At 56.0% G+C, this 12076-nt stretch overlaps 1 protein-coding gene across 1 annotated transcript; it reads left to right on the top strand.

The window, feature by feature from the left end:
• Positions 1-2254: 2254 nt before the first annotated feature.
• On the top strand, positions 2255-9316 carry MATN4 (matrilin 4; the record flags this gene model as incomplete). Its single annotated transcript, XM_080354533.1, has 10 exons — positions 2255-2330; positions 3701-4270; positions 5771-5893; positions 6255-6377; positions 6479-6601; positions 6708-6830; positions 7270-7683; positions 8037-8189; positions 8978-9093; positions 9266-9316. The coding sequence occupies 10 exons, from the start codon at positions 2255-2257 to the stop codon at positions 9314-9316; spliced, it is 1872 nt and encodes a 623-aa protein (XP_080210659.1).
• Between the last annotated feature and the right edge of the window lie 2760 nt (positions 9317-12076).

Here is a 12076-nt window from a genome sequence, read left to right as displayed (position 1 = left end):
GGGGTGCAGGAGTCCTCGGGGTGGGGGGAACTGCAAATCAGTCCCAGTGCTGCCAGCCCCAGGGGTGTGAGGAGAGCAGGTAACAGGGGAAGTTGTCCAGTGTGGGATGGTGGGAGAGATACCCAGGGGCATCTGTCCCATCACCTTTGCTTCCCCATCCTCATTGCCTTGCTACTAGGGCAGGGCTGGGTGTCACACTGAATTAGGGACCAGAGCACTGTCCCAGACGGGGTCCATGCTGCCAGGACCGGTGCTGGATGCAAGGCTGAGCCCTGCCCTGCGCACGCAGCATCAGCCACTCCAGCCGCGGGGCGTGCCAAGACTTCATCCGAAGCTCTGATGCTGTTAAAAATAGATCAATCGTGAACTGGTTTCCTCCTCCTTGGTTCCTGGCCCGAGAGCTCATTCCTCTCTCTGGGCTGGCTTTGAAGCTCTCTGGATGCTGCGAGACGCAGGCTGCATGCCAGCCTGCCATTGCAAGGGAGGCTTGGAGAGCCGAGAGCTGCATAAACGTTATAGATGGCATAGCTGTCCCCAAAATATTTAGTGAGTGCTTTCTCCCCAAAAAAGGCATCACTGGAAAAATAATTTGCTAAATAAATGGGGAGACAAAGCTTGGATAGGAGGGACTGTTTGCTCCTTGATGGTGTTCCTGGGAGGGGGCACAGGCACCCGAGTGATCCCGGCCACAAACCAAAGCTCGCCTCAGCCCCACGGCTTCCTAGAAAGTGGCTGCAGGGCTGCAGCCTCCTGGCAGCCTGGTACCATCCCGCCAGCCCCACCGCCGGCTCCGTGGCAGCTCCCGACACCCACTGCGGAGCTGCGTGTCCCAGGTGCCTGGGCTGCTCATGCACCCCATGAAAAGGCCGTGTCTCTCACTTTGAGGCTGGTATTCTGGATCCCGGTTTCCTCTTGTAGCCCTTTTCTGTCTTTCTGCTTCTTCAATATCATTTTTCAGGTGCGAACACTGAGTCTGGAGACAATCTTAAGATGCAGCTGTGAAACCTATTATCAGCATCGCTGCTATCAAATACATGAGGTTCAGGGCTGCACGTAACCACTGAGTAATTAAGTGGCAGCCCTAGTGATGAATTACAGCTGAGACCTCCTGGGGGTAAATAAATATTGGCTGATAACTGCTGATAAAATGAATTTCCGTGTGCTTTTTTTAAAAGCACCCTTCTAGTATCTGTGCCCGATTGCTGCGCTGCACGTCTCCTGGGGGAAGCCACATTAACTGTGGAATTTCCCACCCCCACCACCTTGGGTTTCCAACCAGAGCTGGAATAAAAATAAACCAAATAAATCCATGTCCCTGCAGAAGTCATGCAGGGAAAGGCAATGCAATGCAGAGGTGGGTGGGGAGGGAGACAAGTGACAATCTGAGGTTTTGGGTAACCAGTCTAAATATCTTTTCCTCCAACTATCCTGCCTCAAACGCATGAAAAAACTGTGGAGGGGGGTGCAGAACATCTCTTGGAAAAGCCACCAAGAATGGGAGAGCTGCGAGGCACTGGTGACAGAGTGGTGGGGTCCCCCAGGGTGACATGAAGCACAGCAGCGGGCTGATGCTGCTTCACCCAGCACCTGCCCAGAGGAATGGGTGTAATCCCATCTGTGCGGGCACTGCGGAACCCTGTGCCTGCAGAGGCTTCAGCTCTCCAAAGGCACTTTGGAAAAAGGCAGAAAATAGATTTATGGAGCTTCTTGGGAAAATGATCTTTGCCAGGGACTTTGAGAGACTTGTGAGCCACACTTGTCTGTGCAGGCGTTTCATCTGGAGGCTTCTATTCCCATAGGGAGGGAGCGTCAGGAGGGCCGGTGCTCCACGGCCCCGGGTGCAGCTTTCCCACTCTCGGGCTGGCTGTGGAGAGCAGCCGCACCGCCAGAGAAAAAGCATTTGGCTGAACATCCCATCCGCCTGGTTTGCAAGTGAAAATAAGGCTTGTCCCATGGCCAGCTCCACCCAGAGCAGAAAATCAGATCCTTTGGCAGATCATTGCTACTGTAATGAAATTTAGCTGTGCTGAGACTGCCAGTCCTCGAATGGGAAAAGTCCCACGTGGGTTCAGAGAATTTTGGGAATGGATCTGTCAAAACTGCTGCTGCTGCTCGAGGTTTTTGTTGCTGCCTGGGGCAGCCACTGCAGGTGAATGTCGCGCTGTAGCTCAGCCCACTCTCAGCACTGACTGCACATCATCTTCTCCCTGCAGCAATCCCCCCCAGCCCTGGAATCGTGTGGTCTTGCAGAATCATGATGAAGCTCCTGCCCGTTGCCCCTCTCCTCCTGCTTCTCCTGATGACGCTGGAAGCCAGACCAAAACCTGCAGGTGAGCCCCAGCCAGTGGGAATTGCCACAGGAGAGAGAAGCAAAAGCATTGGGGTGATGAAGCCCTCAGGGGACAGCTTTCTGCTTAGAGGTGGGGAGACCTGATGTTTCTTCTTTGGAGGCATCCCCAGGAGGATGGAGGATCCCCCCAGGAGTGGGACCCAAACTCCCTGCTGCTGCCCAGGGGAGCGGGAGCCCAAGCCTGGCTCCAGAACGGTGGCTCTGGTGCCACTTACTCTGGGCACGTCCTCAGCCTTGACACAGCCCAGCTCAGGGGTTGTCACCCTCCTGCCCATGGGTTTCAATCTTGGCAGGAGGCACAGGTGTGAGGGGAACCCCCTCCCTGTGCATCTCTGCTGATGGGGGGACAAAGCAAACCCAGGGGCACCAGCCTCGCTCCTCCCAGGGCAGAGTTTAAAAACAGTGAAGGTGCCAAATGGAGAAAGGAGCCAAGTATGTCTCGAAGACGTTTGCAGCAGTTGAGATGACAGTTCAGGTCTGGGCATCATCCCAGGGGACTCAAAGTGTTTGCTTATCCTTAGGGCCAAATTCTCCCAGGCTTGGTTCTGCAGAAGCCAAGCAAAATATATTCATTGGCATTTAACTTGCTAAACATTCTCCTGGTTTGCACTGGAAGTAGCACCCATATGTCCAAGAGAGGCTTCTTGGCTCGATCCCCACCGTGTGCATGCCCTTAGCTGTGCATTTCACTGTCTCATGTTATTTCCTTAAAAAAACCCAAACAACAAACACAAACAAACAAACAAACCCAAACAACAAAGGAAGCCCTGGTTTTAGGCAGAAACTGGCAAAATGCAGTAAAAACCAGGGGAGGCTGGAGCTGCAAGGGGAACAGAAGAATTGCCCTGAGCAGCATTTTCCTGCGTGGCAGCACAGCCCATGTGGTGCAGAGATCTGGAGCAGCAGCTGCAGCTTGCAGAGGACAGCGTGGAGCACAGGGCTGTTTTACACTTTGGTGCTCTGATTTGCTGCAGAGATAAAGACTCTGCTGCCTAAACCTGTGCCTAAGCCTTGCCAGAGAAGATGCTGACAGCCAGAGGGGTGTTTCTGCAGTCCCTGGGGCTGTTGGCTGTGGAAATACAGGGAGTAGGAGCTGGGTCTGGCTGCAGGGACAGTGCTGGGAAGGAGAGGACATTGCCATTCCCCACAGCCCCAAGGCCAAGGCACATCTCCCTTACTCTGCCAGCACCCTCCATGTGTTTGTATGGCTGGTCTGTGGGGGCTGCCCAGACCTGTCCTCTGCATCCCCCACTGAGCACCACTCAAGACACACAGCAGGGATGTCTCTGCTCCCAGCTCTGTTTATCACAGGTGGCCACGAGACTGAGCCATCTCTTTGTGCCCTTCCAGCCCTGAAGTGCCGGACGGGTCCCATGGACATCGTGTTTGTGATCGACAGCTCCCGCAGTGTGCGGCCCTTCGAGTTCGAGACCATGCGGCAGTTCATGATGGACATCATCGGCAGCCTGGACGTGGGCCCCAATGCTACACGAGTGGGGGTGATCCAGTACTCCAGCCAGGTGCAAAACATCTTCTCCCTCAAGACCTTCTTCACACGAGCAGACATGGAGAAGGCCATCAACAGCATCATCCCGCTGGCCCAGGGCACCATGACGGGGCTGGCCATCCAATACGCCATGAACGTGGCCTTCACCACGCAGGAGGGCGCACGCCCTCTGCACAAGAAGATCCCCCGCATTGCCATCATCGTGACAGATGGACGACCCCAGGACCGTGTCACCGAGGTGGCCACCCAAGCCCGGAATGCTGGCATTGAGATCTACGCTGTGGGCATCCAGCGGGCAGACATGAACTCTCTGCGGGCCATGGCCTCGCCGCCGCTGGAGGAGCACGTCTTCCTGGTGGAGTCCTTCGAGCTCATCCAGGAGTTTGGGAAGCAGTTCCAGGACAAGCTCTGCGGTGGGTGAGAGCTGTGGCTGTGGGCTGTGAGGGTGGCCCTGGTGCCAGCTTCTCACCTGGGTTAGAAGATGACCTTCAGAGGGGTGTTTGGGGTGGCTGCCGTCTCTAGGAGCAGCATGGACAGGGAAAAAGCCTCCCCAATGAGGTGCTGGGACAGGTGGCCTTTGCTCTTGCTCACCTTTCCTGGGGTGAGATAAGGAATGTTTTGAAAGCATCGTAAGCCAGCACTTTTCTCCTCCTGTGCCTGGTAGCTCTGCCCCAAGCCAGGACACTGTGGCAGCAGTGATGGGCATATTGGAGAGTAGGAAATGTGGAGCTCGTTTCCCTGGGTGTGACAGGGATGGGTGACACGTCCCAGAGCCCTGTGTACATTTAGATGTGGCTCTAGCAGGGTCTCCCTCCTATGCAGACGCATGGCATCTGCTGCATGCACATTTGTGTTTAATAAACCCCTGGCCGTGTGGTTTTGCTCTGGAGCTTCCAGCCGGTGTTGGCTGGGAGCCGGTGGCTGGCTCGCACTGTGGCCATGCTGGTGTGGGTCAGGAGCTCGCAGGCTGGGACCTGTCTGTCCCCTGCCATGCTGGCAGGCTTTGCGGTGACCTGGCACCGCAACGGGCTGGCACAACCTTGCTGACACGCTTCAGCATCTGTTGAAGGGCAGAAGGCAGCTGCCAGCATCTGTCAGGCAGCGTTTGCCAGCCAGGGGCGCATGGGTGCCCCTGTGTCAGTGCCATGGGAGTCCCTCCTTGCTGGGGGCCTGGGGCTGACCAGATGTTGTCCCCCAGGACTCTGATATTTTCCTGCACTTTATGCCTTTGCTTACAATGTCCTGCCCATCACCTGCCTACCCTTGTGCCTGCTTCCTAACAGGGCCCATTGTGATAGGACAAGGGATGATAGTTTTAAACTAAAGGAGGAGAGAATCAGGCTAAACATGAGGAAGAAATTTTTTACACTGAGGATGGCAAGACCCTGGCCCAGGTTGCCCAGAGAGGTGGTGGATGAACACCACCTGGAGACATCCCAGGCCAGGCTGGACGGGGCTCTGAGCAACCTGAGCTGGTGAAGATGTCCCTGCTCATGGCAGGAGTTGGACTGGATGGGCTTAGAAGGTCCTTACAACCCAAACTATTCTGTGATTCCCAGCCAGCTCTGCAGGCTCCTGGCTGCATGGACACGCAGACCTGGCTCCTTCAGCACATTCTGGCTGATCTCAAGCTTTTGCTTACTCAGCTCAAGCTATCGACAGTGTCAGTTAATACTGAGCGCTGATTTAGTGCTTGGGTAGATCTGAAAGCCGAGGCGGTGCAGGAACCTGCCCCACACGGTGTTCACGTCTGTGTGCTGGAAATCAGCAGGTCAGCGCTGGGGCTGGAGGAACTGGGGCTGTGCAGGTCACCCCGGTGGCTTCAGCTGCAGGGACAGGGTGTGTGCCGGAGCTGGGATCCTCCCGTATCTGGCCTGTCCTTGAGCCTCTCTGATGACCTTTCTGTCTTGCAGGGGTGGACATGTGCATGGAGCGGGAGCACGGCTGCCAGCACAGCTGCATCAGCACCCCTGGCTCCTTCTACTGCGAATGCAACCCAGGCTACAGGCTCAACATGGATGGAAGAACCTGTTCCCGTAAAAACTGTTTTATTATCCTAACTCTTGTAGAGGACTTGTAGTGACAGGTCTCTTGAAAGGCAGCTGAAAAGCAGCAGAGGATGCTGCAAGGCCAGCAGCAGCCTGGGTGCTCTGTGCCTGCAGCCTCAGGCCTGTAATGGCTGCGGGTGGTGCTCAGCATTGCGAAATCTTGGTCACCTCTCTGTGATGGGACACTTGTGGCTCATGTGAACACAGTGGGCTGCCTGTCACCTGGCAGTGGGTACAGGACGATGCATATCCCAGCCACCCAAACGCACAGTGTTTTGGCTGGGGAGCCACCTCCCCAGCCCTGGGGAGATGGGGACAGAAGGGTGATGGGTGTCGTGTTCCCCTGCAGCCATTGATGCCTGTGCAGACGGGAGACACGGCTGTCAGCACCACTGTGTCAGCGCTCGTGGGTCGTACTCCTGCCGCTGCCGCGCGGGTTACTACCTCAACCAGGACAAGAGGAGCTGCACGAGTAAGTGTGCCTCTCCTTTCCTGTCCATTCATTTGCTTCTCACTCCCTCCCTCCTCCTCCTGTTTCTCCCTTTCTGCCCACCCCTCTCCTTCTCTCACCAGTGATCGATTACTGCAGCTTTGGGAACCACAGTTGCCAGCACGAGTGTGTGAGCATCCCCAGCGGGCACTACTGCCGCTGCCGCAGCGGCTTCACGCTGCAACCCGACGGCAGGTCCTGCAGGGGTACGTCCTGGCACGGCATCGCGGCCAATTTCTCTATGTCCTGCTTGGTCCCCAGGGGAAGGGCTGTGGGGTGGGGATAACCCTGTGCCCTTGGCTTGTCTTCCAGCCACTGACCTCTGCAATGGGGTGGATCACGGCTGCGAGTTCAAGTGTGTGAGCATGGACGGTTCTTACCACTGCGTGTGCCCTGATGGCCAGCAGCTCCAGGCTGACGGCAAGGCGTGCAGCAGTGAGTACCGGGACACAGCTCTTGGCGTCCTCCTCGTCTGGGCTCTGGGCTTACCTGAAACTAGGCTGGGAGTCTAAGTGTGGCTTTGAGCTGGGTTGGAGGGCAGAGAGCCAGATGGGCTTGGGGGAGCACCCTGGCTGCTGCAGGGATGAGTGCCGGTGTGTGTACTCAGAAGAAGCAACAGAAGCTTTGAGGAAAGGTTCAGGAATAGGACGACCTAGGGGGGATTTTCAGGGGACGCTGGGGTAGCAGTGGAGGTTTTTGGGCTGAGATTTCTGGGCACGCTTTGCTCCGCTTCCCACCCTCACCCTGGCTGCAGGTCCAGGGGGTCCATGTGGTGTCCTGAAGCCCAGCAACCATGCTCCAGCCCTGGCAATCTTCACCCCAAGGCTGACTCCGGCCAGGCTGATCCCTTCTCACCTTTCCTTTGTGCCCACAGAGTGTGGGTCTGGACACGTTGACCTGGTGATGGTGATCGATGGCTCCAAGAGCGTCCGACCCCAAAACTTTGAGCTGGTGAAGCAGTTTGTGAACCGCATTGTGGACCTGCTGGAGGTGTCCCCGCACGGCACGCGCGTGGGGCTGGTGCAGTACTCCAGCCGCGTCCGCACTGAGTTCCCCCTCAACAAGTACCACAGCGCGGACGAGATCAAGAAGGCAGTGATGGAGGTGGAGTACATGGAGAAAGGCACCATGACTGGCCTTGCTCTCAAGCACATGGTGGAGCACAGCTTCTCTGAGCTGGAAGGTGCCAGGCCTCTCTCCCATAATGTCCCCAGAATTGGGCTTGTCTTCACGGATGGGCGCTCCCAAGATGACATCTCCGAATGGGCCAGGAGAGCAAAGGAGTCAGGTAGGGGGGCTGGGGAACCCAAATTACAGTGCTTTGGGCATCCCAGGATGGTTCCTCAGGGTGACTGGCTCTGGGGCAGGCTGCAGCATCCAGCCTTGGGGTGCTCCATCGCCCAGGCCCACAGGACAGATGTGCTTCTGCCATGGTTACAGGGTGCTGGGAGCAGCATCCTTTGTGCAGCAGCCTGCACCATGGCAGTGCTGCTGTGCTCCTGCCTGTCCTTCCCAGATTCCTGCTGTGCATTTGGGAAGCCCAGGGGGAATCCTGCATCCTCAGCTTTGCTTCCTCTGGTCTTGGGGCTGCTTGATGCAGGGTGGTCGGTGCAGTGCTCAGGATCCATCTTTGCCACACAGGGATTGTCATGTTTGCCGTGGGTGTTGGTAAGGCCGTGGAAGAGGAGCTGAGAGCAATTGCCTCTGAACCGGTGGAGCAGCACTTCTCCTACTCGGCGGACTTCACCACCATGACCCACCTCGTGGAGAACTTCAAGCTGAACATCTGTCCAGGTGGGTGCCCCTGGCCACAGCGGGGGGGCTCAGATTTCAGCCAGGGGAACCCTTCTCTCCCCACAGAGCTGGGGAGGTGGTTTGTATGTCTGTCACCCTGTGTCACATAGCCCAGGGTTGAGCTGGCCTGCTGTCAGCCTAGGCTGTCTCTGGATCTCACCAGGCTTGTTGTGGGTATAGAGGTGGTTCTCAGGGAGGGATTTGGAAGAAGAGGAGGTGGACTTTGGGGGTTTAATGCAAAAGTGGGGTTTATGTGGCCATCCCAGTGCCAGACATGGGCAGAGGCTGGGGTCACACTATGCCTGAAGAGATGCTGCCTCAACTCCAAGGATGGCCCATCTCCTCCAGATCTGTGCTTCTGTCCACTGGGTGCAGGAGGACCACACTGGGTTACTGTGAGGGTCTCCCTGCCCCGCGACAGGCTGGGGCTCCCCAGAGCTCTTCAAAACCCCAGGGGCTCCCCTGGGGCTGCACATATGAGGTCAGCATCTCCCCTGCCACCCCAGCTCGAGGGAGAACCAAAGCTCCACACTGGCTGTCCTCAGCACGCTGTGACCACGTGTGCAGCAGCTCTGCAGGATGCCTGGTGGGATGCCTGGCAGCCAGCCTGCTGGGCTAGCAGGGATGCAGCCTGGCAAAAAGGAGCGAGGCTGCAAGAAGAGGGGAAAATGGGGTGAAAGCCCCAGTGGGTGGCATTAGTGACAAGGGACTTGTGCTATGCGGGAGGAGGGGAAGAACCAGGCACCGCGGGGCTGTGCTTCTGACTGTCCCCAAACCCCTGGTTGCAGAGGAGAGCAAAGGCGAGACGGAGATCCGCAGCCCATGTGAGTGCGAGGCGCTGGTGCAGTTCCAGACGAACACTGTGGCCATCCTGCAGAGCCTGACCGAGAGAAATATCCTTTACGTGATACCTGGGCTTGCCAGGGTGCAGGGCAGCCTGGGGACAGACCGCACACAGGGAAGGGAGGGATGGGTAAATGGGAATGGGGAAAATTTTAGGCTGCTTCAAGGGTGAAAAACCCTTTGCCCACCAGACCGTCTGGCTCACAGTTTCCTTAGCATGTTTACTTGCTCAGATGACAGCCAGACTCGAAGATTTGGAGAAACAGATTGCCAAAAAGAAGTGATCTTTGCAGAGGGCTGCTGCGCTCAGATGGGACACGGGGTCGTACAGTAGCTGCGTGGCATTGTTATTGCTAGGTTATTGTAAAGCATCAGTGTTTGTTCTTGTATCGCAAAATCCCAAGGGGGATGTGGAGTGTATTTAAAAAAAAAAAAATCCTAAAAAAAACCCAAAAAGAACTTGAGCAGAAACCCTTGCTGCGGAGCCAAGGGGTTCAGCTGTCACTGTTGCCTCGTTCCTCTGAACTGGCTGGTCTGGGTGAGATGGACACCTGTGTGGGCAGGCTGGGCTTTGGACGAGGAAATGTGACACCTGGCCTTTTCCCAAAGTGGCTGGATTGAACTGGCCCCCGTGCAGCTCCCCCAGTGCCCAGCAAGCTGCTTTGCAAGAGAAAACATCATCCTGAGAGCTTCTGCCGTCTCAGTATCTGCTGCCAAGCAGCGGGGCAGGGAGAGCTGGTGCCATGGGCAGAGCACAGGGGTGTCTGTCCCGGGCATGGTGCCCGGGGGTGCAGAAAGAGGGTGTCAGGAATGGGCAGATCTCCTTGCCCTTGTTTAGGCAGAATTGTTTCAAAACCGGTCGTTATCTTGTTTGGTTTTTTATCACATAGCAAAATGGTACTAATTCATTCTATAAATATCTATGTGTATGTGTGTATATATATATATATTTTGAGAGCAGGGTAGTGCTATTTTTAAACACTTCTTTTATATATAGAAAATTCTATCCTGACAATAAACACCCTGAAGATTTGTATGACGCATCTCTCTGCTTTTGGCTGGGCTGTTGGGGCATCTCTGCATCAGAAGAGGGGCCTCTGGCTTTTGCAAAGGCCCCTGTCCTTAGGCTCCAGGAATCCTTTGGGAAAACCCTTGCTTTGTGGGCACCCCAGGATGCCACAGGCCAGTCGTGGCTGGAGGAAGCCAGCATGACACGGGCACTTTGTCACCGTCTCCAATGTTTGCTGTGCAGTTTGTGCTTATTGGAGCACTGGGAGCTTGGTGCTTGCTTTATGGGGGTGTAAACGTGCCAAGTCAGGGGTGCAGGGCCACTTACACCCATGGGGGATGTGGCCCTGGTGTGGTGACACGTCTGCCAGGGGCGGGAGAGCCACCGAGCTGCCTGGCTGGCTGCATGGGGAGGGATGCTGAGGCAGTCAGGGACCCATCTCCTGCGGGTGCATGGTGCAGAGGTAGCTTTTGAATCACAGGACCCCACCTTGACGCAGCCCCACACTTCGGGGGGAGGACATCTCCACATAGTCCTGTCTCCTGTGCACAGGCAGAGGCAGCTGGACAGGGACAATGACAGGTTTTTGGAGGGGTCTTTTATGCACCTACTTGGCTTGCTGGTCCCTTACCCAGGAGGTGAGAGCAAGGTGGGACTGAGAGGAGCTGTTGCTTCTGAACTGGCAAGTGATGCAGGAGGGATTTGTGTGCCCTGGGGGAGCTCCCGGGGCTCCAGGGAGGAGGAGGAGGAGGAGGAGGGTGGCAGCCCTGGGCTCACACCACATCAACACATCTTTTTCCCCCAGGGCGCTGTTAGTGCCTCCAGCTCCCATCTTGGCCAATTTGCTTTGCAAATTGTAATTTGTGGGGCTTGCTGGGGCTGCTTCAGGGAGAGGAACTGGAAACTGCTCAGGTATTCAATTTATGAGGCAAGGAGTAGCTTTTTCCACATGCAATCGAAAGCAGCGGTTCCCCAGCTCAGCATGCGGGTTTGATGGCTCCTGAACAGGGCTCTTGTCCTGGCTGTCATGGACTGGGACATTTGTAGCCTCATTATATCTGTATACTGGGCTGGCAAATGGAACACTGCTGGTTAGCTCTGTGCATGGCCCTCCTGGCAGCCCCATATGCCACCCATCAGCCCCATATCTCATCCGTGCACCCCCCCCCGAATCCCTCTGTCCCTCTCATCTACCCCACAGCCCAGCAGACAGCCCTAAGGGGATTTAGGAAGGTGCTGGTGGTCACAAGCCACAGCCAAGCCAGATCCTATTGCTACAGAGCACAGGGACCAACAACTCACAGCAGTGTTCTGGAACCCCAAAACTCGTGGCTGGGACTTCGCTGCTTTGTATGCAGCGCCCTAAAAATGCACAGTAACTGCAGGGGAAAAAAAAAAAAAAATCATTAAAATGATAATAATTAAAAAAAAAAAAGGGAAAAAGGAAGTGGTTAGCTGAGTTTGGGATTTAATTACAGGCTTGATTAGAGCAGATAACAGCACACCCTAAGGGCACCCTAAGCCTCAGTTGGCCCAATGTAATTTTTGCAAATATTAAGGGAAGTTGTAGACAAAGTGGAGCTGGGCTAGTGGTGAGATGGAGAGGCTGGATGAGGGCTGGCAGCACGGTGCGCCTGAGGGGGGCAAAGCATCGGTGGGGAGGTGTGAGAGGGGAAGGGGGAGCACAGGAAAGGGCAGCAGGAGCTGGGCAACCGGATTTTTGGGGAAGCATCCCCAGGACAGGCTGTGGGATTGCATCTGGGAGCAAGGCCATGTCTGCATGGTCCTGCAGAGCCTCATTAATGGCATTTCACTAGATGGCACCAGATACCAGCGCTAATGAGAGTGTGCTGGGGACACCCTGTTCTCCCGGGCATCTGGAAGGGTGAGTGACGAATCCTCATCTATGAGCTGGGGGTGGGTGGATGGATGGATGGAGCTCAGCATCAGGCTGAAAGCATTGCATCACCTGCTAGCGGACAGGGGCTGCTTGGTGGGGCACAAGGCGTCCCTTGGGTGCTTTGTGCACCCTGCT

This window comes from Nesoenas mayeri (assembly GCF_963082525.1).
Source record: "Nesoenas mayeri genome assembly, chromosome: 16".
Taxonomy (NCBI): Eukaryota; Metazoa; Chordata; class Aves; order Columbiformes; family Columbidae; genus Nesoenas; species Nesoenas mayeri.
This window is presented reverse-complemented; position numbering and strand designations above follow the sequence as displayed.